This window comes from Theobroma umbraticum, unplaced genomic scaffold, assembly GCF_002168275.2.
Source record: "Theobroma umbraticum cultivar Fairchild unplaced genomic scaffold, ASM216827v3 scaffold_44.0, whole genome shotgun sequence".
Classification (NCBI taxonomy): domain Eukaryota; kingdom Viridiplantae; phylum Streptophyta; class Magnoliopsida; order Malvales; family Malvaceae; genus Theobroma; species Theobroma umbraticum.
Genome location: NW_018397255.1, coordinates 12,064,632 through 12,092,599, shown reverse-complemented (window position 1 = coordinate 12,092,599; position 27,968 = coordinate 12,064,632). Strand labels below are relative to the sequence as shown.

The 27,968-nt window shown below is 33.9% G+C and overlaps 3 protein-coding genes across 5 annotated transcripts; 1 reads left to right on the top strand and 2 right to left on the bottom strand.

The window, feature by feature from the left end:
- Window positions 1-4,212: 4,212 nt before the first annotated feature.
- Window positions 4,213-7,044, top strand: LOC110429336 (uncharacterized). 2 transcript variants are annotated; one of them, XM_021445322.1, is made up of 6 exons: window positions 4,213-4,419; window positions 4,605-4,888; window positions 5,445-5,573; window positions 5,679-5,870; window positions 5,955-6,194; window positions 6,280-7,044. In XM_021445322.1, the coding sequence occupies exons 1-6, from the start codon at window positions 4,272-4,274 to the stop codon at window positions 6,667-6,669; spliced, it is 1,383 nt and encodes a 460-aa protein (XP_021300997.1). In that variant the 5' UTR covers window positions 4,213-4,271; the 3' UTR covers window positions 6,670-7,044. The 2 variants fall into 2 exon arrangements, with proteins under 2 accessions (XP_021300997.1, XP_021300998.1); XM_021445323.1 differs by lacking the exon at window positions 5,445-5,573.
- A 328-nt stretch (window positions 7,045-7,372) lies between these two features.
- On the bottom strand, window positions 7,373-10,726 carry LOC110429338 (Mitochondrial import inner membrane translocase subunit Tim17/Tim22/Tim23 family protein). The gene is made up of 4 exons (XM_021445326.2): window positions 9,701-10,726; window positions 9,485-9,598; window positions 8,071-8,175; window positions 7,373-7,876 (listed from the first exon to the last, which is right to left on the bottom strand). The coding sequence occupies exons 1-4, from the start codon at window positions 9,789-9,791 to the stop codon at window positions 7,617-7,619; spliced, it is 570 nt and encodes a 189-aa protein (XP_021301001.1). The 5' UTR covers window positions 9,792-10,726; the 3' UTR covers window positions 7,373-7,616.
- Window positions 10,727-10,997: 271 nt separating this feature from the next.
- Window positions 10,998-17,679, bottom strand: LOC110429337 (Integrase-type DNA-binding superfamily protein). Of its 2 annotated transcripts, none has more exons than XM_021445324.2 (7): window positions 17,215-17,679; window positions 15,909-16,053; window positions 15,541-15,671; window positions 14,000-14,084; window positions 12,094-12,274; window positions 11,357-11,478; window positions 10,998-11,266 (listed from the first exon to the last, which is right to left on the bottom strand). In XM_021445324.2, the coding sequence occupies exons 2-7, from the start codon at window positions 15,949-15,951 to the stop codon at window positions 11,130-11,132; spliced, it is 699 nt and encodes a 232-aa protein (XP_021300999.1). In that variant the 5' UTR covers window positions 15,952-16,053; window positions 17,215-17,679; the 3' UTR covers window positions 10,998-11,129. The 2 variants fall into 2 exon arrangements, with proteins under 2 accessions (XP_021300999.1, XP_021301000.1); XM_021445325.2 differs by lacking the exon at window positions 17,215-17,679 and adding an exon at window positions 16,505-17,101.
- Between the last annotated feature and the right edge of the window lie 10,289 nt (window positions 17,680-27,968).

Here is a 27,968-nt window from a genome sequence, read left to right as displayed (position 1 = left end):
GCAGAATTCACGTTTGCATTCACTTTGAATCCAATGAACTCATTGTTGAAGCACAATGTAAAAGCTAAGTATATCACAAATCAAATAAGAAACAAGAATATTCGTACCTTATTGCGACAATGGCATGGATGTATGGTAGTAAATCTATCTGAAACTCACAACATGAACACGTCTTCTTGGACAGGTTTATAAGGTTGTCTATTTTCTCATCTTTAACTTCGAACTCCACTCGATCAATAGGTTTAACTACAGAGTGATGTCCATTATTGAACTATTTACTTAACTGCTTGGTAGCCCAAAGGTTAAAAGGCTTGGTCACCTTGACAGCTTCCTTGTATCAGTCATGGAACCAATGTTAAAACATGTCTCTAATGAACTCGATCAAAACAGTGATTGGCATTTGTCTTGCATTCTTTACGCATAAGTTAACACATTTCGCAATTGGATGTCATAAGTTGGTATAGCCTTACCTATGACCGTGTACGTGCCTATCTCTCAGGGCCTAGTCTCATAAGGTCAAAGTGGGCTCTCGTGTGAATATGCTTCAGTTGGTTCATATAACTATTGAAATCAAAAACCTTGTAGCAATCTCAAGTAAGGTTAACAATCACTGAAACATCATCACACTTGAACTTGTTTTTGAAGTTTTTCTTTTAGTGGTAACTGCATAGACCATGGTGCAATCCTAGGTATGTCTTTTAGATTGCTTTCTGAATGCCAAGATGCTGATCAAAAATGAACATTGTGTTTTTAAGACAATTAACCGTACAATGCAATTTGGTAAAAAACCACATCCACAAGTCTATGTCCTTAACGTGGCCAAAGCCAAATGCAACCGAATATACGCGCTTGTTCGCGTCTTTGTAGACAGCAACGAACAAAGCACCCTTGAACCTGCCTTTCAGATGTATGGCATCAATAGCAGCTATAAGATGCATTACATTCCTGAACCCGTAGATACAAACCTTGTATGACTAGAAATAATATTTGAATCATTATACCTCATCAATAGCCATTATTATGACTGTATCAAGATTTTTACATTCCAACGTATGGAAAAACAAGGATAAGAGTTGGAATGACTCCTCTGGGGACTAAAAACAAGCCTTTTCACATACTCCTTAGCTTGTCAGGCCTTACCATAAAAGCATTCCAATCCCCACTGAACCCTCATCTCATCAATTATGTCTTTAGATCTTAATGTTACTCCATTAGCCTAAAGCTTGTGGGACACAAGTTCACTAATTATATTCGCACCCACGATTCAAGATCGTCTTTGCAAACCATTAACAGTACACAAGTGTCTCTTGTGGAACATTCGAACCTGCCAATAATCTCCTTCAAGTAACTTAATTGCAAACACACAGAGCTTGCATGCCTTGTCTTTACAAGTAACCTTAAAATAAGCCTGACATGACCTTTTAACTCTTATATCGAACTAGTCTTTTAATGCCAACATGTTCAAAGCTCAATTCAATTCGGCTTTGGAGGAAAATATTGTTCCTCGATATAAGTTGTTATCAGTTAATTTAGACTCCTTAGTGGTAATTGTTTAGAAAGAGACATTTTTGCACCCGAAATAAGCCACGTACGAGATACCTATGCATTTCCCCTTTCCTAATCCCCATTATCAAGCAATGTCTCAGGCACATTCTGTTTCACCTTCAAAATGAGTCTCGTTGCCCCAACAATGGGGTTATTGTCTCTGGGGTGTCACATTGAACATCTCCTAAACCTACACCTTCGACATGTTCTATTTCACCTTCAACATAATTGCAATTCAAAATGTCACTGTCGTAAACCCAATCATCCTCTAAAATGTCATCATGCCAGCCATTAGGTCTGTCATAAGAATCATCATCAATGTTATCTTCACCAATAACCAATCATCTTCACCCTAATCAGATGCAACATCATCCTTGAGCATTTGTAGTGTCATCCTCAAGCATTGCAGTGTCATCCTCGAGTGTTGTAGTGTCATTTAAATATGGCATTAAACCCTTTACAATTTCACCGGACCATTGCATTGGTTGGACAAAAACAACTAATTGGTTCGATGTACATGCTAATCGAAATTGTGCAACTAATTGTTGTGAGAATGTCGTGTTTGTACCAAGTTGCACACACTCATGTTCATAGGTCGATTGTCATTGTTGTAGGTTAGGGACTGAATGCTATGGTATATGTAAAGCAATGTAAATCTAAATCTAATTGAGGTGATTATCATGTTGTATAGCTTCTACATGTGGCATAACATTTGTATGGCATTCTGTAACGGCGACTTACACTACCAGAACATTCCTCTATTATAGTGCAACATCTTCGTCGTCCTTGATAATTGGCCATGATAGCTTTCCGATATACTGATCAATGCATGTAACTTTATTTTGTGATTTTGTGAGTTTACTCCAATAACATCTTTAACCAGCTTCATCAAGCCCACAAATAACAAATCACTCTTAAACCCCGGTATACATAACTTACCACCTTTGTAAATGCCATCAACCCAATGACCACCATGTCTTGTTACAAGTCGCACTATCAGCACGCCTCTAAAATTTGAAAAAAAAAAAATTACTACATGCTATGTTCTAAAATTTTGCTACACGTTCTATTGAAAACATGTTGTTCTTACACGCCATGGTCAAAAAAATTTTACAACTTTGATGTTTATACTACCATTTGCCACCCCACACATATTGAAATCAAGATTAACTAGGTTTTTTTTTTAATATTATGATATGCTTCTTTTATCTGATACTAGGTTTTTCATCATCATACAATACATGATCATCAATGGGCTTGCTTTTCCCCTACATAACCAAAATGGTATTTTCTTTTCTCTTTCAAACCCACTAATTACCAAGTATCGTATGATGAAAGCAAGTTCACTGTAGCATCTTGCAAGTGCTCACAAACAATTTATATTACACATAATGGGTTTATATCTTTTTTTATAATATCTGAAATCAAAAAAATCAAATTAATTTATCAACAACCCTACACAAGTCAGGTTCTAAAATATTGTTATAGACCATGTTGATATGATGTTGTTACACGCCCTATTCAAGAAAAAAGATATTACATGTCATTTTCATAAAATGTTACCCACCATGTGCAAAAACAATTTTGCTATACGCCGTGTTGAAACACAATATGCTACAAGCCATTTTCAAAGAAAAAAAATTCTATACGCCATGTGCAATGATTTTGCTACATGCTATGTACAGACAAATGTTATTACACAGCATAAATAAAAACAAGTTACACGCCATGCTATGTTCAATATATTTGTTATGTGTCATATGCATTACAGCTATAACAAATAGGCATAACACATAACAATTCTGGACAGTGTTCTAATTTATAGGTAAAGTTTAATAAATGAATGGTGTGGGTTTTCATCATTTTTGTGGTTTTGTGAAAAGCAATAAACACAATAACCTACTTTGATGTTATTTTTGTTCTTAAATTTATATATCGATGACGATATAACAAGATAAAGAGATATAGACCAAAACACAATGTAAATAGTACTCAAATTAGAGAGAACTGGATGGCAAGAGAGATCTAAGAGACCATTTAATTTGTTTGTACGATGAAAGGGAAAAATCAAGAAATTCATTTATTTGAAATATCTTTAAAAATATTTTAATCAAGTCATAATAAAAATTAAATAAAAGCAATTATCTTACTAGCCATGCTCCATAATCTTCTTTTACTTTTGCTCTTACTTGACCAAAAGTGCTCCTTAAGGACTAAGTTTTTGTTCTCGTGGCAAGGCAGTCTGCGTAAAGTCTACATCCCACAATGGGGAACAAAACCAAAAAGTGGGGTCCGCAGAACTTGGCGAACAAGTTGAGTATAACACTAGTAATTTGAACCAAACTCCGATGCTAATCACCTTACTTGTTGACTAAATTCACTAAAATACTAATCATGGCTTGGCTTTGGACTTTGGCTATTATGCCAACCCTGCAAGTACCACACACTTGGCCAGGAAGTAGCAACCATGTAAGCCTCTGACATCAAATTACTAACATAAACTTTTTTTTCCTTTTTTGGGGTTCAAACTAAATTACATAACATTGACACGTTTAGTGGGATCCACTTAGAATATTTTCTTGTTCTTCAGCTTAGCAGGCAAGGAGTGTAGCCACTACGCTTATATAGAGTATTATCATCTTCTCGTCGCTACTTCCCTCTGCTTTCTTAAACTGAAACTCTTATCAAGTTATTCTTGTTTCATCATCTTCTTCAGCCTTTCTAAAATGGACATTGTCAAGGGATTCAGATTTCGTCCAACTGATGAAGAACTCATAGAGTATCTGCAGGATAAAACCTTCGACCGTGATTCTCTAGTCCAAGTTATAGCTGAAGTCCACGACATCTGCGAGTTGGAGCCTTGGGAATTACCCGGTAAAACTTTTATTTACTGCAATGTCGTAGCAGTTTCTTTCTTTGCTTTTGAATTTTGATGCTTACTAAGTACTTGTCAAAGTATCACCATGCCCTTTTATCACTAGACTGAAGCCTTGTTGATCAACATGTCGAAACATGTTCATGTACTGGTTTTTTGTTAAATATGTGTGTGTGTGTTTCAGAGCGTTCGGCTTTGCAGACTGTGGATCGTTTGTGGTACTTCATGTACCCACCAAAATACAAGTACCGCAATAGTAAACGAATTAGCAGGACCACCCTGGAGGGGTATTGGAAACCTACGGGCAACGCTCGTAAAATAATTAATACCCACACTGGAGAGGAGATTGGCAGCAAGAAGACTTTGGTTTTCTATAAAGGCCAATGTAATGACAAAAACAAAAACAAGACTTGCTGGGTCATGCATGAGTATGAACTAACAGCCGCTGAGCCAACTCATTCTGACCATGTAAGTGATACCTTTAATACTTTATTTTTTCATGGGCTTAACTGCATCAAAAATTTGCTTTAGCGAAAGATGTGTTTTTCTTTTTCCATTCTTTCTTTTTCTTTCCGTTGATGATGAGGAAAATTGTGGATGCTGTTGATCGCAAAATGGGCTAGCTTTACATCTTTATACTTTGTTATTTATGGATGACTGCAAATGCTAGTCATTTGAATCCTATGGTTTGGATATTCACTTGGGAAAGTAACTTGTATCGTTTAGATTGTTGCATAGGATTTCAATTTTAGACTGTACATTGTTTCATGCAGGAGCAGTTGATCAGAATTTTGTTAACTGTTGGTTCTTTTCTGGAAGGAATTATAAGCCTTATTATAAACTGAGGACAGCGTATTACTGCTATAAGTTATCGAAAATGGTTATAAATGTGCAGGAAATGTCAAAATTTTCAATTTTAAATGCGTGAGTTCTGTTCTCTAAGTTACCTAAAACAAAAGTTTCAACAACAAGACATGTATACACATTGATAATATAGTTCTTTTTTCTTCTTTAATTTGTGTAGAAAACTTTCAATCTTTGTAAATTGAAGAAAAAGGGTGATATTTCCAGTAGTACTAGTGAAGCTGGTCAATCAAGTCAGCATTCTCTTTCTAGTTTAGAATATCATGTAGCAAGCAATGCAACGTCGGAGGTTAGATTTGCTTTATGGGAATATTTTTCTTTTCTTCATTAAGTTTTCCATGTCAATATCATGAGCATATATATTCACAAGTATTGTCTATTTTTCTATGATCAGGACGTGCTAGACCTTAAAGGATCGAGTGCGCCAGAAGCATCTAATGGCAGCGTCGGGATTCATACTCAATCCAGCAGCGTTGAGACCTATGCTGGAGAAAGAAGCAATCAATATAACATAGTTAATGAGGACAAAGGCTCTAATTTATCCTCTAATTCCGTAAATCATGTCGCAGAGGAAATAATTCCACAGGTAAGATGCCTTGTGAGGAATTTCTTAATCATTTATCGTTGAGGATGATCACTATCTCAACTATTTCTTTTTTGTCTGATTCAGGGCCGGTTACACCTTAAAGCGTTGTCAACAGAACCGAATGGACCCAATGACAATAACAAGGTTCAAAACCTGTATAGCACCACTGAACAGGACGATGAGTCTTGCAATTCAATTCTCACTAACAACGATGAAACGGACCCCATAGAAAGAAGCAATCAACATAATGTAGTTGTCACAACTGAGAGCTTCGAAGTGCCCTTTAATTTAGATTATCTTGCTCATGAGGATTTAATTCCAACGGTAAAATCTATTTTTCTTGGTCATTTATTCCTGCAGATCATAATAAAAGAGATGGAGAACTAAGCTGCTATTGTCTGTGTTACAGGAGCTGTTATATAATGCACTGTTATTAGCAGAGCCAGAGGCAACTAATAACTCTAATTGGATTCAAAATCAACATATCACCAACTCAGGAGAAGATGGTGAGTCGTTGAATTCAAGCTTTGCTGATAGTAATGAAGTCTCCCTTCAAGAAGGAAGCAGCCACCAGTCCTTGGCTGCTGCAAACAAAGGCTTCCGCTTGCCCTGCATTGGCGTGATGGAATCACCCATTTCGATGGAGAAATCTAGAAAAAGGCCTCGTCATGAATTTGATGGATTAAGCCATGATGTACAAACCGGAGAGGCTCAACCTTGGGGAAAAGAATACCCCTCTAGTAGCAACAAATCCATAGAATCTGATTGCTATAACATAATAGCAACAAGAAAGAGCTAGAGATGCCCAAGAGAAGCTTAGAAATTCTCAGATATCTCAAATATTGCAGAAACTGAAGAATGCTGTTATTTTGCGTTTCAGTCATTGAAGAATGTTCAGAATGTAAAATAAGAATTTGGGATGATCTTGCTTGTAACTAGAAAATTGATGATAGCCCATAGGGGTTTAGGGTTATGTAAACAGAGCTAGTCATCAGAAATGAAAGTCCTCCAAGATGTTGGTTTAGAATAGCTTGAACTTATATTATGTTGCTGCTGTCTTTTATGTTATGCTGCCGTTTGAGATTATTCTAACTTTGCTTCTTGGCAAACAATTCTCACCCTGCACAGAATTGTTATCATGAGGGAGCCATTTTTATTTGCCAGAGAGGTAACTAATATACTTACACACGCATCCTTTCATTTCTTTGGAAATTAGTTGCTGTGCGAACACCTTAATCGTCACGTTCAAAATTAAATAAATACATAAAAACAACACCAGATCCACAAATTTGGATTGGCTATCACAACTATTCACAACCGTGATTACCAGAGCATTTGGCATACTGGGAGAATCATAGAGGTGTACGAATGGCCCACCCCAAGGGTTGTTCATTTCCTTCAATGACCAACACAGCGGGGACACCATTGGCAACTCACACTCCATAAACAAACCTGATGGAAGTTTGTGGTCAATTACATAAGATATACTCCGAACAGAGAGATAAGTAACCTACACTAATTTTTGCCTAGGAACAAAGTTCATTAGTACAAATTCCCACCGGGGTGACAGCAAGTATAACAAGATGATCAGAAAATATTACAAAAAAAAAAAAGCGGGAACCAAAACTTAATCCCCAACAAAGACAATATTAGCTGCCAAATAGCTGAACTAGCTCTATCCAAAAACATTATTATTGATAATTGTATAAGCATTAAAGACCAGGATACATGAATCATAGCCCACTGTCAGGATTCTTCTTTACTTAGTTTACCAAGTGCTCTCTGTGCAAAGAGTTTTTCTTCTCGAGCTTGTTTTGCAGCAAGGGCTTCTTCATCAAGAACTTGTATAGGAGACCATTCTGGCAACTTAAGCACACCACTATTCTTGTCAAACATAGATTCACTGAAGTTGCGTAATTTAGGTCTTAATTTGAGTGCAGCAAAATCCGCTGCAGTTCCAACAGCAGCAAAGATGATCGAATAGCGATAAGCACCAAGTTGACCACCTAAAATGCCAAAGAAAATACCTTTTAAAAACGATTCTTTAGGGATGATAAAGGTAACAATCAAGCAACTTTGGCACTGACGCGCTTGCACACACCAGGGTTAGCAATGCAGACTGAACATATCACAAAAGATACTCATCCACATATGCACAAGCACACAAGCATGGAGTGAGGTAGAGATTGGCGAACTTTACCTTGAAGACGACCCAGTAGAGCACCTGTACCAAATCCAGCAATTGCAGAGTTCAGTAGATCATCAGGTCCCGTTTTACGAGTTACTCTCACAAATTCACGTGCTCCTGCCAAATTAAAGGTATTATATTATAGTTTCCAATTGAATTATTTCTTTGCAAGGAATATGGTGCTGTTGATACCAAAGCATCAGTTATCAAATATGCCTGGTAGCAAATGCTTATGTCTCTGACTGCCTTTAATTTCCTTGGCAGGAAGATCAAGTTTGCCATGAGCGAGTCAGCAAAAAGACAGAAGACACGGGAGGGAAGGTACATGTTCTCACAATGAAGATGTAAATGGTCAGGTTAAAGAGAAAAAAAAATGTGGGAGGCAGGTTTTCAATGTACAGTAAAAGTTCAAGGCCTCTTACAAGGTTAATGATTTTGCAAACAAGCAAAATTTATATAATTAATAATACATGATCCATGGAATTGCTTTTTGGCCCATTATCTACCAAAATCATTTGCTAACACAAAATCCAAAACTTTCGTATAACTCAGAAGCTGTATTAACCTTTATAGTTACATATTTTATCCAATAACACTAGTACAAACCAAAATGAAGAATTATTAGTGGTTCTCAGTCTCCATGCTATAGTCTTTCTTGGAGTCTGCATTCAGCAGTGTGATGCTAACTCACACATCAACACGAGAAATGAATCTAGCATGCCTAGATATGGCAAGAGTTATGTTATGGAGAAGACAATGATTTCCTAATTCTTATAACTATAGCAAGAAAAGAACTAAGAAGCTCCCTAACATTAACACATCAATGCATCAAATAAAATTCCGAGATGTAAACACCTAAGTATGATACTCCACCCAATCCCTTTGAAATACTTATCTAAGCCAAGAAAGCCAAACACCCAAGTAACCTCAATTTCTGCACCAACACCACTTCCAGTTATGACTTTGTCATGGAAAAACTTGCACAGAGTGGTAGAGCACAAGCAACTCATTGTTTTTTTTTTTTTTTGGAAGATCAAAGAAAACCTTAATCATTGGCTTGTGTGTAACAGATAACTACAGATGAAGCCACTGAAGAAAATATGACCCACCATCACAACCAACAGCATAAACTAGGTAACTGGAATTCCTGTAAGACTGTGTTTGATTGTCGCTTTTACTGCCGTTCGTAAAAGAGAGCAATATTTTGGAAGAATTAAATATTAAAAATATAGTTTTTCCAAATAATGAAATTAATTATTTATTTTTATGCTGCACAATTTAATCCAATTATGACTGAAATTAGAGTACATGTAAACTTTTTTGGCTAATTTTCAATAAAAATAGACTTTGGCTTTAACTATAACTCATCACTTGCAGTTACCTAAGTTGATAGCCTGAAATTATCACTGAAGAAAGGAAATAGTACCACAATAGCAGCCAGTGACAATAGCGAAATTAGCGGCATAAGTAGCTGAAATATTAGCTAGGCCATGAACTTTTCGATGCTTTGACACCAAACCAACTCCTCCACCAGCAACCCCTGTTTATAAAAAAACACAACCAATCAACGTTGCTGCTCTTTAAGTAAACAATACACAAAGGAAAGCCTTTGATTAATGAGAGATGACAAAAACCAAAAGACCTGCAAGGATTGTTGGGATCAATATACGATGCCGCCAGTCCTCGGAGAACGATGATGATGAGGACTCTCCTTGATGGGTAGTGGATGCCATTTTCTGGCTTGGAGCTTTTCTGGGTTCAATCAGTTTCAGTTCGATGAGTTCATAAACAGGAGCAGGGAGATTTGACGAATGACTAACAATTTGCCTTTTGGTTGGGTCGGAGAACAAAAGTCGAAACAAACTAGAAGAAAGTAGACTCTATTGGGTCCGTGGAGGAGTTTTATTGGGTCAGATTCGGACCTGGTATCATAGCAAAGCATAGGCCCAAAACGTGGTATATATGTAAAACTTTTACTGCAGCGATTCACCCTATTAACTATATACAAACTAGTGTACTAACTTTTCTTCTTAAGCTCGTTTGACTGTTAATTACAACAACTGTGTGTTGTGCGATAAGGATTAAGATGAGGACAGTTGGGCCGAAAAACTTGAGCAATCAAGTCATGGATTTCTTTTCAATTTGAAAGCAATACAAGAAGCCACCATGCATCGGAGATGTACGCCTATACTTTTGAGAGCTCCGGCTCTGACAACACACAGTCCTCTTCTCCCAGGGGCTAGGGATAGCTTTTCATGTAGCCCTCCGCTAGTGAACCCTTGCCTATGGCAACCCTGGCTCTCACTCTACTCCTTTCTTTGTAATGCCTGCCCTGCCTGTCACTGCCGACTCGGATCTTGGATACGTGCTAAAGAATGAACCAAAAATTTACGTTATTAGGTCATGAATCTACCACCAAGCATAGGACTTTCTATTTTACTTTCTACGTGAGATTTAAAAACATAATACCTAGTACCATTGTTATTGTCCGACTAAGTCCATCCTTTTGAATGGCTGTTTATCAAATGGACCTTAATCGCTCAGCATTCTTGAGCTTTGTTTTACTTTACTTGTGATGTCTGCCCAATGAAGAAAAGATGATTCCCTAGCTAGCAAACTAACTCTCTGTATTATCTCCTTGTCTGAATTTCCTTTTCATGCCTTAAACGGACAAATGTCGCCCGAGCAGGAACCCCCAAGACGGAAACATAGAGCACAAGTGGCGTAACTGTACCCGTACCTAGGAAGGATACATAAATGCTTCCTGGAAACAAAGTTGTTGGAGCATTTTGGGACAGCAATAATGACCTCAAAACAAGTTCAGGAAAACAAAATAAGGCACTATAGCCTAGCATGCCTTTCATCTGTCTAACAACAATGGTGGGGTTGATGCAACTAATATTTACCACTTATTGGGGTTAAACACTATAGATATCTGCTTACCAGAAGATAAATGACATCTATCATTACTTGCCCTAATAGGGGCCTTTATACACTCAAAAATGGAGACCCAGCAACTAGAATTAACTACTGAAACCCGATTATTCAGCCTCACCCTCAAACCATTATTTTCATGAGGCTGAAGAGTCTGGCCCCGCCTCTTCTGAAGCTGACAGGCTATTGACTCCTTGTTTGCTGTCCCAGTCACCGTTCTCTATTGCAGGTTCAGACCTCTTCTGTGGTCCAGCCCCAAGCCTTCGCTTGTATTCTGTAATCATCATTAAAATTAAACCCATTGAATATTTAAATGATAAAAAGCTCAGATATTCAGGATAAGAATCCATCAGGAAAGGGTTACTTTTATTGGTAATTGAACGGCGAGTATATGCCAAAAACTCATCCCACTTGAACTTCCTAAGCTCTTGCTTTTCCTCCTCCGAAAGCTCAAAGTTGGGTTCCCTTCCACACATGAAAGCAGCTCTACAGAAAAAAATCATCTACCATTGAGTTTCGAAATCCATTAACCTATCTATCAACATAGCCATTCTATAAGTTTTATTACCAAAATACAATTGACAGTAGGAAACCATCTTAGCACATTAAGAAGTGGTAGAAACCAGCATTTTTACATAGAGTAGATGGCATAATAAAAATTAAACCAAAGAAAACTTTAAAAGTCCCAAAATGTAGAAATAATAATGCCAGACAAATATAGCTCTTTACTAATCCTTTATGTATAGAGGCTAGGAATCACATATATCTTCAAAAAATTTTCATACGTACTGTCCGATACCCATGTAATTTGCATATGCATATCAATTTTATTTATCATCAATATACATGAACACTTTCAAAGAAATTCATTAATAAAATGAAGAACAAGTTTACCCTCATACCATGGTAAAACATGTTCTTACAGCAAATCAATGTTCTTATCAGACAAATATCTATAAAGCTTAAAGTTTTTTGCATTTTTATCACACTGTCCAACCTTCATGCTACTGAACAATAATATTTGTATTACAGATAGTGATAAGAGTTTCTGCACAAATTGTAGTAGCAATCATTACAGGCAAAATAAAGCCAACCTATTACCTGTCATATAAACGGGCAGCTTCCTCTTGTGAACCAACAGTCCCTAAGTGAATCTGTTTCTTGTCAACTTTAATTGCAGCCTGCCATTTCATATTTTTGAAGTATACACCCCTCATTAGACATGGTTCTTGGTTTTGAACATGTTTCCGCCTGTGTCGCTTCCTGCGTTTGATTGGTTGCCCTACAGATGATAACATTGTACATGGGCAGCAGTCAAAATGTAGAAATTAAAATGGCTCCCAGCATCAGATTTTGATGCTAAGGACATGTTTTATCTGGAAGCACAATGGCATGAACACAGTTCTGAGATATGTCATTTTTCTCTTTATTCTAACTAACAAAAAAGGGTAAAAAATGCATCTTACTCAAATTGCTTCCGTATTTATGTCAAAATTTTCATTTATCACAAGTAGCACTCTAAGATAGCCCAAAGAGAGATAAAAGGAAAAGTTCAAAACTCACATGTCAATGAGATTCTAATACATAATATAAAACAGTCCCTACTATGCACATTAAATATCTGCAGATCAGATCTTTTTCATAGCATCATATCACAAGGTTGATTCTGAAGACAGTAGTTTCTGATACTGCCATGATCAAACTGATGATTATCCAAGATGTTGAACTGTCAAAACTATAAAACTTTGACAAATGAATTGTGCAGTATTTTTTATTTTTCTTCTTTTGCACAAAGATTAAGCTTATATGCTAGCCTCAAATTTGAGATACATAAAACAACTAGTGAGAGGCAAGAATGGTATGTAAGAGAGCAGAGGGCATGAGGGAAGAAGTAAGCTTTTGGAGAGTTTTAGAATAGTCCGAGAACCATAAACCATTGCAATAATAATCCCGGCAGCTTCACCATCATAAATGCAAATATGGCAAGGATGCTCTTCTTTCAAGCCATCTAAATCGATGTTTTCAGAGAATGAAGTGAACGGATAAATGAGAAAAGAAAGTTATCAAATTACTAGAATAACTCTGCAAAACCAGGTTCAAAACAAGTACTTGGGAGCTCAGAAATGCACATTCATATGGAGGAAAAAAGGCTACCATAGGCTTCTCTAATAGTCCCTACTTCCCATTCCTTATATGTTAATCTCATTTCATAACACAACCCCATTAAGAATGCAAAACAACCATGACATAAAACCCATTAGTAAGTATAAGCTAGTTTTACAAATGCTAAGGTCTCATTAATCCCAAAAAAGCACACGTATGGCCAGCCAATCTATTTTTCCTGATCAGCATCATATGGAATTTGATAAGCTGGAAGCCCATTAATATCATCTAAAACCACATAAAATTTTAAAAGTAGCCCTTATATAGTTCATTCCAAGACATGCATTTTTGTCTGGAACAATGCTTATGATCAAAAAAAAAAGTCAATCACCGAAATGTAATTTAAGAATGAGGAAACTCTAGTTCAGGCAACCTCCAGTGGGAAATTTCAGAAAGTTATGACCAAATTATTTGATGGACCTCACAACCCAATAGTTGAATACAACTTCAGACAGCAAAAACAGGTTATTTCATTGGATTGGAGTTGGAGAACTAAAGATCCCAAATAAAGATCATGCAAAATGCTATCAGTTTCAGCAACCAATCCATAATTGCCAGTTTTCTATATTGTTATCACATTATGTCATTACTTCGACCCATGCCTCAGTTCCTTCTAGTACACAATTTTCTCTCATTTCATTAAAATTATCCAATATGTGTTTTGCAGACATGCATCTGAGAAGATTTTTTCCGTTTGCTATCTTATTAAAAATAGACATACCAAAGAGAAAAAAGTTAGAGAGAGAGGAAGAGGAAGGAAGGACTAAAACCAAGCTATAAACAAGTTTTCCTGCTTAATCAATATTAACAAATGTATGGAACAGTGTTTCTCAAAGAGACAAACCTGGAAAGGGTTGATTATGGTGCTCTTTTGATGATCCAGAACCAGAAACATTTGGTGATCCAGAGCCAACCTTTGCAATGCTTTTCTGAGAAACAGCATCAAATAGCTACACATAAGTGTAAATTCTATAGTAAAAACAGAAATTGAGCAGTACATGCCACCTGGTATTTATCTATCATGAATTTAAGAACCTAAATCATTTAATACATTTATAAAGACCTACCAATGCATGCCAATTAAATCAACTCGAGGGTAGCAGGAAAATATGAATTAAAATTCAAAAACTCTGCAGTGTTTACACAAACAATAAAACAGATTCTGAAATGCAGACAGCTTTTTACATTAAGCAACTATGAATCAGTTGGCTAGTATGCCAAATATGGAGGCACTTAAAAACCATTTTAGCTGACAACTGACTATTTATCCTGTGATTCTAGCTCAAAAAGGAACTATGCTATATGAAATGAAATTTTATAGCGAGAATGGGTGCCCCAGGATGCCATGGACCGACCAAGCATCAACAGTTAATGGATTCATCATATCCTTTCATTCCTCCATATTGGCAGAGGAACCCAGGAATCCTTGTGATCACACACATGAAAACACCAAACAAAAGATAGTATCATTACCATTTGCATAATTTCTATCAATTGCAACAGAATAGACAATTTTTTCTATTTAATGATTCTCATCCAGCTGAGTTAAAGGAGTCAAAACAAGTAGCATCTATAATGCCATACTTTTTCTCACGTATCCATCTTTTAGCTCACTCCTATGTAAGATTCCACATATGCCACCAACAGATGGCTTGAACATTATTTTAACCATAACTACTACACCAACCATGAACACTGGCCATTTACGTGAAGAGATGCATTTGTAATAGACAGGATACCATGCAAATACAGATACAAAGCAAAAACACATTCTCTGTCAGTAATCATCAACTAAGGACACATCATGTTTGCGTTATTGCATAATACCAATCCTTCCTACAAAAGAAAAAAAAAACCGGAAATCCACCATATTGAAGGAGAAATTCTTCCATAATGATAGATGGCCTTTCCTTTTTCCCTTTTTCTGTACAACATTGGATGAAATGACTTACTTCTAGATTATTATAGCATGGAAAAGACACCAGTAAATACATAAGAGGAGGAAAGGAAATGAACTATGATTAAAGATACATAATGGTGTATCCTTTCCTCTTTTTTTTCATAAACACCACATACTGAATTTGACACCCCCATCTCCAAACTTGTGCATTCTATGCATGTTTAGGCTTTGAAAATATTGGACACTGATACATATGTAGATGTGGCCAATAAATTGACATAAATTAGTACGGCTTTTTTAACACAAGCATCTTTAGTCCAAGGGAAAAAGCAAAAATAATCTTTCCAAGCTACTAAGTTCGTATGAAATGGTAAAAGAAATAGTAACTGAAAATCACCTCATATCAAGGCAACCAAGAAATCAAAGTAAAACACTGAAACCATTTAGTGCTACATCTAATCAATTGATTAATAATGTATTCTTACCCCATGAATGTGGCCAATGGAATCTGAGGGCATGGGATGCACGCTAATCGATTTTGCATTCTGACTTGAATTTTCAGGGGCATGTCCATTGTCAAAAAATCTAGGAAGTGGAGTCAAAAAAGAACTCTTCCCTACAAAAGGTCACCAAATTTGGTGAATGACATTATTCAAGCATAATTTAGAACTTGTTTGATTACATTCTATCTAAGTAACTCATACTTCACTGAAACAAACTGACCCTAAGAAACACGAAGGCGAAGAACTGAAGGACACACTTCACATAAAAAAATCTAATAAATTTCCTACTCATTGCTATCAATAGAGGCCATAAATTATGCAATATTAAGTACATCTCAATTAAAGTTTACCAGAGCAGAGTCCCAGGAGTTTGCGTCTGCGTAAGCTCACCATGTTGGCAATCCTTTAATCAGTGAACAATGGTTTAGTTGATCGTCCTTTGCATTTATCCCTGTGTCTGTGCTCCTAATATTACCAAAGACGGGCGACTTATACCTGGATTAAACAATTTGAATAGCAAAAATTAAAGAAGAATATATTAGAAAATGAACAATATGGCAGATAAAACAGAAAGCTGAGAAATATAGGAAACAGCATTTTAGATAAGCAAACAAGATATTGAGGAAAAAAAAAGATAAGCAAGCAAGATATCATCTATCGTAGTTATATAGCAAAAGGAGACAAAGGTCAACAGAGGAAAAGCGGTTTCTTTGGGCTGATACAAGGAAGGCCATCAAATTACAGACATCAGAGGCCTCTTTTTTGAGTCAATGCAAGTAAATTGATTTAGACAAAGAAATTCAAGTAAAATGGAACTAAAATGTGAAATTCCCAGATGTTAATCAACTTTTTGTTATCAAGTATTAATGTCAACCAGAACTACAAGTACTTCTTAAAGTATTTTTGCCTTTCTCAATAAGAAAAAAAAAACACAAGTACTTCTTACAGAACTTGGTTGGCAGAAAACCAACTATTTTCTCATCATCACGTGCGTTTGATTTCAATAATGCTACATAGACAAGCAGGGGCTAAATCTCATGTAAGGATTGGATTGAGAAAAAGACAACAGAGTTGATGCTGGGACAACAGAAATCATTCATAAAGGAATTAGAGAATAATATGAACAAACGAATGCAAATCCCATGAAACGTTGTCAGTCACCCCCTATTCAGGTGAAATGGTATTCACTTCTAAAAGTTAACCAGGCTCCGGATAAGGGGTCAAGGTGACATAAAGTTCAGCCATAATTTATATATATATATATATGTAAAAAGGATAAAAGAAGATAAATTCATCATAATTTGCATAAAGTAAAGCCAAAACTTTCATCATGTGAAACTAACAAAGCTGTACAATGAGTCTGTTTAATAAAAATCCCAATTATCTCTCCGTGGAAAATAAGTCAACCCCACCAACCTACCACCTTTCATGGAAGCAGAGGCAGTGAAAAAACAAGACAAAACATAAAACCCAAACCCCAAAATACACAAAAATCAAAAAAGAAAAAGAAAACCCACAAAGCCAAAGCCTTTAAGCCCATCAAAGCAAAAAATGCCCATGACTTTATGACCAAGAACAGCAAAACCACCCATTACAAAGAAGAAGATAAATAAAATAAAAATAAAAAAGTCATTGTTTTTATCATTTGTTCGGTACCTGAGAAAGAGAAAGAAAAGGTGGTGGTTGAGGCAGCGTAGAAACCGAGGAGAAACAGAGAGAGAAAGGCAGGTTAAAATCTGGTAAACCAAAACAGGTAAAAAGGGGTTTGGGTTTTTTTGTGTGTGTGTTTTTGGTTATGGGGAGGAGGAAGGTGGTGAGGGAAGAGAAGACAGAAGGGAGAAAGAAAGAATTAGTGTTTTAAAGAAGTTGGTGTTGTTGATGTGGTGGTGGCTCATGCATCTACCACCTTTTGTTTGTTTGTTTGTTTGTTTGTTTTTGTGTTAAACTTTATTGAGTTTTGAGTGAAAGCCCATTTTTATGAAAGGGTGGTGGAGCTGCTGGGGCTGATGGTGTAGAGAGAGAAAGGAGAGAAAGAAAATCAAAGCAAACCAAAACCAAAGCCAAAGGCCAAAGTCTTTGGAGAGAGAGAGAGAGTGTGTGTGTGTGTGTGTGTGTGTGTATGTGTGTTGAATATGAGAACGGGAACGTATGCTTCTATTTGTGTACTTTTAGTCGTAGTGAGCCATGATTCCTTTATTGCCCCTCTCATCCTCAGAAAATACCATATCCCTTAGGTTTCTTTATCTGTGCTTTGGATTTACCTTACTACCCTTTCGCCTTTCGGAGGAGATAATAATCACTAATTCCAGAGATTAGTCTGAGTTGTTATATCTGATTTATGTCCTTTTTTTCTTTCTATTTTCTCTTTTTGCTTATTTCAAATATGATCATCTAACAATGACTAACCGTTTATGCTAACTTCCAATGGATTGAAACAAGGCGAATTCAGAAATTTTTTTGAGTAATGTCATAATTAAAATAATAATAATATAAATATGTTAAAATTCATTTTAACATTAAATTAAAAAAATATAAATTTAATACATTCATTTAATATTTCAAAGTAAAAATATTTAAAATAACTATAACTATCATGACAATTTTTCATATTTTGACAACAATGCATGATAACATTAATAGAAATATTATTGAATACATCTTTTTCAATATATATATCACCAAACAGTTATAGAACTTGAATTTTTTGAGAGGGATAGTGAAAAATGTAACCGAGGTCTAAGAAGAGGAAGCATCAATGCAGGTCTCAAGAGTATGATGAGGAAGGAAACTAGTTTAAATTTTAATTTTTTAAATAAAATCTTAAATTATAGAAAGAAATATATTTTGTCTTCATGTAATATTTAAATATTAATATATAAATTATTTTTTGATAAATTTATTTTGACTTGAAATTTTTTACACCATTTTCTTACAAAATTGTAAAAAAATTAATAGGTTCATTATTATTATTAACTATATTAAATTTAATAAAATTCAATAAAAATTGAAAAAAAAGTACAAATTTTTTATAAATAAGTGGTCTCATGTGACACCACTCTTCTCAAAATAGGTCGGCCCATGGATTGAAGGGATAGTTAAGGATAATTTAAAGAGGAAAAATAGACATGTTTTAGGCCTTTGGTTTAAGGGTATACGATTGTTAGCCATACAATTGATAATTATGGTACCTTTGTTAAAACATTTGTACATTGTACTTCGCTTTCCTTCTCTATCTATCATAACCATATATAAAAGAATTGTGTGAATATGCAATTTTGGCATTTTGCTAGAAGATTATAACAATTAAAAGGTAAAATTATGTTGTTTTCGCTAGTTTTGGTGAATTCATGATACTTGATCACATTCATTTTGTACATAATTAACAAATAGGAATTGAATTCTGATTAGTTTTAATATGTAAACTTCAAATATTGTACCCGCATTAATAGGTTTGGTCAAAATCTTTTATACCTTCATGTATTAATAGGTTTAGCCCAAAATCTTTTAAAAAGGGGGATTTGAAGAACATATACAGATACAGTAAGAATATGTCAATAGATTGGGCTTTTTATGAACATTTATCGATACGTGGTCAAATGTATCGATAGAATCATTTTCCAGAACACAATATATCGATACATTTGCTTGATATATCAATACATTACGTCGTTTTCAAAAAAATGAAAGGGAAAAATGGTATTTTCACTCTAAAACCTATAAATATCCCACATTTTCTAAGGTTTAGCAACCCTCAACTGCATTTTTCAAAGGCAACTTTCTCCCAAAACCCTTTCAACTCATTTTTAAGCAAAAATCATTTCTTTTTTTGTTTTTAAGCTTGGTTTTGAGATTTGATGACAAAAATGACATTTTTATTATTTGAAACCTTAAAAGCTTATCTTTTTTATTCTGAAAATATTGTTTCTTGGCCTAGAAATTCTGTTGGGGAATTAAAGTTCTAGGTTTTATAGTTTTTCTAGCTATCTACACTCATATAAGGTAAGAATAGAAGATTTAGTGACTTTAGAATGGGCTTAGTGAGAGAAAGTAGACTAGTCAAGAATGAGTAACTTGCGAAAGCTCTTAAAGTGACTAATCCAAGGTTATTAGTTTAGAAACTAATTTCTATGATTATATGTGATACGAACAATCAAAAACTCTAAGGAAATCATAGGAAAAGTGCTGTGATCAGATCTTCGATCAAGGTTAGTGGATACACTACTTTCAAATTATTTTGATATGTAAAGATAACATGATTTTTATGAAAATGATTATTTATACATGTTGAAATGATATCTATAAAATGGTTTATCAAAAGATTTGAGTTTCAAGGATGAAAATGGTATTCTAAGAAAATAAATTGTTAGTGATTGTGATATGATTAAAACAATGATTTTCAAAATGTTTACGAATCTACTATGTATGTCAATATTTTACTGTGTATTAGTTTTTAACAAAGGAGGACAAGCACCTTATTGTTTAAAGCACTCAATTCCTTTAGTCTTTAGACTAATGTGGGTACAAGATATAATTTATGATTAGTGAATGGATGCTATGATGTGTATGTTAGATGTGATGATGCATGAAATGTATGATAAATTGCATGATGGATTCCCATCTAAGATGCTATGTTATGTATATGATGTATATACCATATACTACGTGAGCTAATAGAGAAAGCATGATGAATGCCTTGAAATTAAGTACATGATGTGCATTCTATATACTACTTGAAATGATTGAGAAGGCATGATGAATGCATGAGATTATGTATATGATTTTTTTTTTCTTTATACCATATGAGATGAGTAAACTTATATGTGAAAGACATTCCACATACCTAATGTTATGAGTATGAAAGCTCTATGAGTGTGATTGATTCCACTCTCATGGAATGCAAATGACGACTTTACTCCTATGATGCATCATAAACATCTAAGGTGCAATGGGACTATATGTTGTTGGTCCCAAGTTGATAGGGGACATACCATCACAAAGTATGAGTTTAATGTTAATAGAATGATCATAGTTATTATGTTTATGGCATGTTGCATTCTAATGTTGTTTGAGTATTATTCATGATTTGTACTCTACGATGGCATGAGAATGTGCTTAGTTAAGAGGACTAAGCCTTTAAGAAAGTCCTAAGAGATAAGGGAACTTAAGGAATGGTAAAAATGAAGGATTTTGCCTAGAAATTTGAGTTCTAGGCAGAAAGTATCGATAAATATGGATTATGTATCGATACATTCTAAACAGAATACTTCAGAAGGTTTTCTGTGTGAAATGTATCGATACATTTTACTAATGTTGGTGCAGAATAGGTTGTTTGAGTGAATTTGATGAGAATTTCAAAGGTAAAGAATTTTCAAAGTTTATATCAACATGTTTTCAAGCAAATGCTATTCAAATGTGTTTAAATACCATGTTTTATGAACCTTATGATTAAACTGTTTATGAATGGCATGAGATTACAAGTTCATGTTTACGAAATACTCTTATCTCTGAGCTTACCCCTTCCTATATCCACTCACGGAGTCTTTATGACTCACATGTTATCTTCTCCAATTATTTTTGTTTGTAGGTTAGTGATAGTAGATAGCATTTGATAGTAACCAGGGCCATAGAGATGTGATCCGCTTCTCTTTTGATGGGTGATTTAGTAGTCATTTGCAACCTAAAGGTCGAGTCATGTTCCACTGACGAGTCAGTCTTTACTTGTGCTGATGTTTACAGACTATGAACATGTTTATGTTAGTATTGCCACTGTTTGGGCATTTTACATTGATTATGGTTTCTATGAGATTATAATGATGGCTCAAGAGCCTGTATGGACACCCAAGAGTGTGGATAATGTTTAATGTTATTGTGTACTGCAATAATGGCACTTGACAATATATATGAAAATTTTGAGCTTATACAATTAACTTGAGAAATTCCTTAATTGTGAAATGAGTTTTATGAAATGTGTGCATGATGAAAATGTATGATAATGGATACTATGTGATGATTTCATATGCAATGATGAATGTTTACAGATGTTTAAGGTAAAAAGTTTGCTTAGGCCAGGTTATACTCATCTAGGTCCATACATCAATCACGATCCCTCCAGGAAATGGGATGTGACGACATAAATGATGCTATGTGATGTATACTTGTTATGTTAGCCTAAAAGTAAAATTCTTAGGCAATTATCTAAATTTGAATTCTATGAATTCTAACTTTGTTGAGAAATTCTCTAAGTTTTCATAGAACCTTTTGAAAGTTACACGTATGTATACACCTATGTATGCTTTGAAATTGGGAATCAAACCTCTTCAAAAATATTTAATCATCAAATATGTTTGATTTGTTGTGAACCACATGGTGGCAAGTATGTTTTGCTCTATCTTTGTACTCCCAATCATAAGATTTGCTGACCTTAATTATGTGACCAATGAATTATTTGTTTATGTAATATTAATGTTAATTAAGCTTGCCATAATTATGTATAAGATTATGTCATGTATTTGGGAATAGTCTATTCATGATAAATGGTCTAATTAAGAATCAATATGTCTTAGATACATTGACAAGTGGAAGCATATGGAAATTTATGTTTGAGCTGGCAAGCATATGAGGCTTATTAAGCTATGATCATTTAATGTGAAATTGACTATATGAGATGTTAATGGCATGATGGCCTTGAATTTGGATATATGTTCCATTTGTTAGTTATAAATCCTGAACATTGATCTAATTATGGTTATGGTGTCCACCCCTATGACTTTATACTTCGTCAACTGCTTCAGCATTGTGCATGATTTATTTCTCTTCTAGTTTCTTTGGCTCCAAGCATGATCTGTTTCTCTACCGACTACTTCAACATGGCACATGATCTGCTTCTCCGCCAGATGCTTCGACACTGTGTGTGATTTATTCTTCTACCGGATGCTATGACACCGAGCATGATCTATTTCTCCATTGACTACTTTGGCGTCATACGTGATTTGATTTTTGTCGATTGGTCACTGTACGATGACGTTGTTTATGTTTAGAGAAGACCTCTCATTAATTATGCTCTGTATATGATGATACGATTCCATGAATAATATTTTGTGTTATTTGACTACGTGATTATTAACGAGCATATGAGATGTGATTAATTATCTATTTGGAAAAGTTTAAGGTAAGAATTCTGTCGCTTCAAATCTGTTACTTTTGGCAACTTGAAATGTTTGAGCATTGGCATTAGTGACAAATCTAAAGGTAAGCTTACGCTAACTATGTTTTATTTATACTCATGTTGACGAATTAGCTAAGATTAGCAATATATTGTTTTTGGTGAGTAACTATGGTAAGTTTTGATATGCACTCTAAGGGGATGACTTGATGTTTTCAAAGGCTAATAAGCTCGGAAGTTGAATATTGGTCATACTTGATGCATATTTGAGATCTGCCAGTGACTAGCATGAATTAAATGATTAGAGGGAAAATAATATTTGACAATTGGACATCTAAGATATGTAATATGAGATACTAGAACAATCCCCATATACAACCCTATCTGTTTAGAGATGCTTTGTTCCATAATTTTGTTTGTGCTATGAATGCATTTTATGGCACATTTCTATAACTATTTGTTTTAATATAAACTCTTCCATTTATGGCTTGATTTTCCTCTATTCCCACTCATTTAGTTATGAAAGGACTCACCCCAATTTAATTGTCATCTTATGCAAATCAATAGGCCATAGGAGATCCCCAAACGAGAGTAAACTATCTAACGTCATTCTGTAGACAGACATTTTGGCATCTGTTAGGCATCTTCACTTGACGAGTCCACTCCACTAAGTCTGAGTCCGTTTCTACACTTTAATTTTGGTTTTAAACTTTGTCCCACTTCGGACTTTATTTCACTTTGTTTCGAAGTATGTAGGCACTGCATTGACATTAACTCTGTTAGTTTGATATACGAGATGGACCCATTATGCTAGCCAAGATATGGCTATGTGAATAATGTGTGTGAAAACACTTTTATATTAACTATGTGCCAAGGGGCAAATGATTAAGTATTTGAACATCTAAGTTATGAAATGAATATGTCTTTGATTGTAAACCCTCTAGAACATATATTTTTGCTCGTTAATGTTATGATAATTCTAAAGCTTTCTCAGGTCTAACGAATCCAACTTGCTAGGCTCATGCACCAGTCATGGCCCCCAAGTGTGGGTCATGACAAAAATGACCCACCATAAGAGTGTCATTTGATAGTTCACTCAAGTATCTATGGAATATATTCTCATATCAATAATGTAAGTAATCTTTAACCTTGAAATCATTATGTTATCTTATGTGTGAATTGTTTTACTTTGATACTATCTTAGGCAGTCCTAACCAAGAATGTACAATGAGGTGGATATTAGGTATAGAATGAAGTAGAAATAAATAAATGAATGATCAATAAAGAATCCATCACCATAAGGGATTTTAAAAGAGATATCTCATTGTTTCTTGACTTGTTTAACTCAAGAAAATTATTGGCCAAAGTAGGATGAAGATTCATAATAGGAGGCTTTCAAATTTCATTATGGAGTTAAGTACAAGTTTCAAGAACTAAAATGATAATGACATATATAAAGTAGACATTAAACCATGTTCTATGTCTGATTGGGACATTGTATGAAAAAGAATTGCATTACGCTGTAAGAAGGAATATTGAAGGGTTAAGTCAAACCTCATTGACTTTTCTTAATAGTTGGGTGGTCATGACATACTACTAATTGTTAATTAAGATCTATAAATATGAACTAATATATTTTGGAATTGATGATGGATGCAAAAAGAGCTTGATTCATCTAATCGTAATTAGCTTAGAATTATAATTTATATTTATTGTGAACTTGTCAAGAACCTAATGGATCATACACATAAAGGATGACAAAGCAAAAATAAAATAGAGAATTAAATTGGACTTAATTGCAAAGAAATTTTGAACTTCAAGGATTTAATTGAATGGGTTCAATTAAATTAGGGCAATTTACTAGGGTTAGTATTGCTATTATAAATACCATGCTTATGTTGCACCTAAGATGTATCTTAACATAAAAGGCAAGCTAGGAAAAAAAAAGTGAAGTGAGAAAAAAGAATTGGTAGCAACATCTTTCCCAACCTTAAATATCAACAGCTTGGCCTCCAAACTCTTTGAATCAGCAAGCTTCTCTTCCTCCCCTTTTCTTGGTTGTTTTATAACATTTCTTAGAGAAGAGACAAAAAACAAGAGCCTTTCCCTAGCTAGTTCTAAGCTTGGTAACATAAGTAAATCCCTATCTCCTTTAGAGTTGCTTTACTTGACATCCTTATGGATTTCTAGTAAAGCCTAGACAAGTGCATAGCTTGAGGTTTGCTGCAACATTTACTTGATGCGATGAAGAATTTGATACTTACGGTTCATATGCCTTGTGATTTTGACATCCAAGGCATAAGGTATAGCAATCTTTTTTCTCTTAGTTGGGATTTTTTATATTAAACAACTAAAGTTTGATTTTATTAATTGAAAAAGTTCTTAAGTTTCTAATATGTTATTTAATTTGATCGAATGGCTTTTCTCAACAAGTTGAGATTGAAAATCCTTTAAAATGATTATAAAGGTAATAAATGACTTTAAGATGACTGAACCACTATAAAATGCTATACATTATTCCCTTCCCTTAACTCATCCTTATTTGGTGAATTATCTCCTTTAATCTTTTCATTCATTAAGTTCCTTATAGCATTTGGCTTCAAAAATTCCTAAACTTGGTGTTTGTCACTTTTTCTCTAACATTGTCTTACTTGGACCGACAATTCAATGAATTAATTGAAAAAGTCAACTTTAAAAAATACTTAAAGCTTGTGTGGCTTAACTTTTTTTCAGCTTAAAAGCTATTTGAAACTCTTAAGAAAAATATAATAACTTTTAAAATTAAACTAAAATTGTTTAGTAAGCTATTTGAAAAAATAAATTATATAAGTTCTAATTTTGGTTAAAATTACCACAAAAGGTATTCATGCTATCTTCAATCACCTAATAAACCAAAGTGGAACAAGTCTACTTCAAGTTTATATACAATTTCAGATGTTAAAATCAAAAAAATTCATAAAGAAACAGAACAACTCTCAAACTTGTATCGTAATAATAGTATTAGATTTTTGTTAATCTAGCAAGCAATCGGACCATAATACTTCAATTCTCTAAAAAAAAAAAGAGGAAACGATGAAAAAAGAGGAAACGAAATTTTGACATTAAAATTGTTTTTGGTAAAAAAGAGAGAAAACCTTTAAATAGTATTTGAATATAGTTTTGAATTTTGAGTATTCTTTTTACTTAATCTTTGTAAGAACAAAAAAAATCCTGAATTTTACTATGTTGTTGTTGGGTTTTTTATTTTTATTTTTTCTAATAATCTTTGTAGAAAGGGATAGAGGAAAAAGAGTTCATGATTTGCTTTGAGGAATGGTGATTTGTAGAGGAAAGGAGAGGAGAGAGGTAGAGAAGAAAGAGATCACAATTTCCATTGGAGAATGTTGATTTACAAAGGGAAAGAAATGATAGGGAGATTGATTGAGAGGCGGGTATTTGTTGAAAAATTAACGTGTTTTTAAAAAAAGAGAAAAGAAAACTTCTCTCTGAAGCTTTTCTTTAAGTTTATTTTCTAAAATTTTATTTTTTTAAAAAAAGTTACTTTTTTAAAAATCTTTTCAAAAGGTCTATTTGGCTTGGGTTTTATTTTTAAAGGATAGATAAGCCAAAAAAAAATCAAACCAAACAAGCACTTAGTATATGATTTTCAAAAGCAACTCCAATTCATGGTCCGCCAAATTTGCTAAAAACATCAAGGAAAGATTTAAATAAATAGTAAATTAAACTTTAGAATTAAGGCCATTGATCTATCAAGAGTTAATGAAATGGTGTCAACGTAATACCTTTCTTCTTTTTTTTTTTTTTTTTACAAATCAGTCATTAGAAAGAAGAAACACTATTTTAGTTTTGAATGCATAGTTAGATCCATAGTCTCATCCCATAAAACAGAAAATAATTACTCATCAACAACTTAATATCTATACTTAACTATAATTAGCAAACAAAAGCAACTGATAGAATTTTGCTAACTATATACCAAATACCCGTTGTTATAACTTTAAAAAAATACAAAAAGCATAATACCTTAAAAAACTCTAGCATTATTCAAAAAAATTCAAATAAATCTTTTTTTTATTGTATTCAACCATATCTTTATATTTTTATTTTAAATAAGCTCTTAGAACTAATAATTGACTAATTATTATTAGTCAAAATGTCACTTGCTATCTCATACCATGTGATATGATGACATAACATACTGACATAACCATGTGATATTTTTGCCCTCCGCGTTAACATCGTGTGGGTATAAAATGATAAATGATATTTTAATTAATGATAATTAATTAACCATTAATCAATAAGATCTATTTAGATCAAAATAAAATATATAAATTTGATTGAATGCAATAAAAAAATAAGTGTTCGTTTAAACTTTTTAAAAAATAATTTAAAATTTTTTTCAAATATTATATCCAAACCAAAACGATCAATAAAAAAAAAAAATTCCTTATTGGATACTTGGTATTGCTAACTATCAATGAAACTTAAAAATGGTCAATCCTTTGTTTTTTTCCATACAATTTTGCACATGTGTGGCTGGTAATGGTATTCATGATACAATTTAATAATGAAAATGTAGAATTCCTTCTTGAAAACTACCACGTGTGTGTGTATTATGATTTTGAATTTTTTAGGCATGGACCAATTGCTTAAAACGTTGTAACATCAAACCAAACCAAAGAGAGTTGGTAATTTATGACCCCATCGATTTATTGGTCCCCTTGCCAACTTTATGCTTGATTTTCCCTTTTTTTCTTCTATTAGGCCAATCCAACCAACAGAAATATTGATTTTTAGGGTTCAGAGAATGAATGTATTAAATGCTGTGACTTTAAAAGTGAAGAGGTAGAAATAATGATATATAAATAATGCTGTGAATTTATATATTCTGTCAGAGTAGAGAACCAAATTATGTATTGTGTTTAATTTTTCCTTTTTTCTTTAGATGGAAGTATTAATTGGATTGGATCAATCCATTGAATTTAATTTAAATGGAACTTCTTTCAAAAAAAATTTTAATATGGAACTCATTTGCATTTTTTTTACCTTAATTTAAATACCCCAAAATGCAAATAACAATTTTTAGCAATGAATTTGTTATTGACTAATTACTGCAATTTTTATTCTAATAAACAAATTGAAATATTGCTACTTTTTGAGCTATTAAGCAGAGGAATAAATAAAGATAGAGTGTCAACAGAGGTTTGAGTATTAATATTAGTATTTTGTTATCAGTATAATTTGT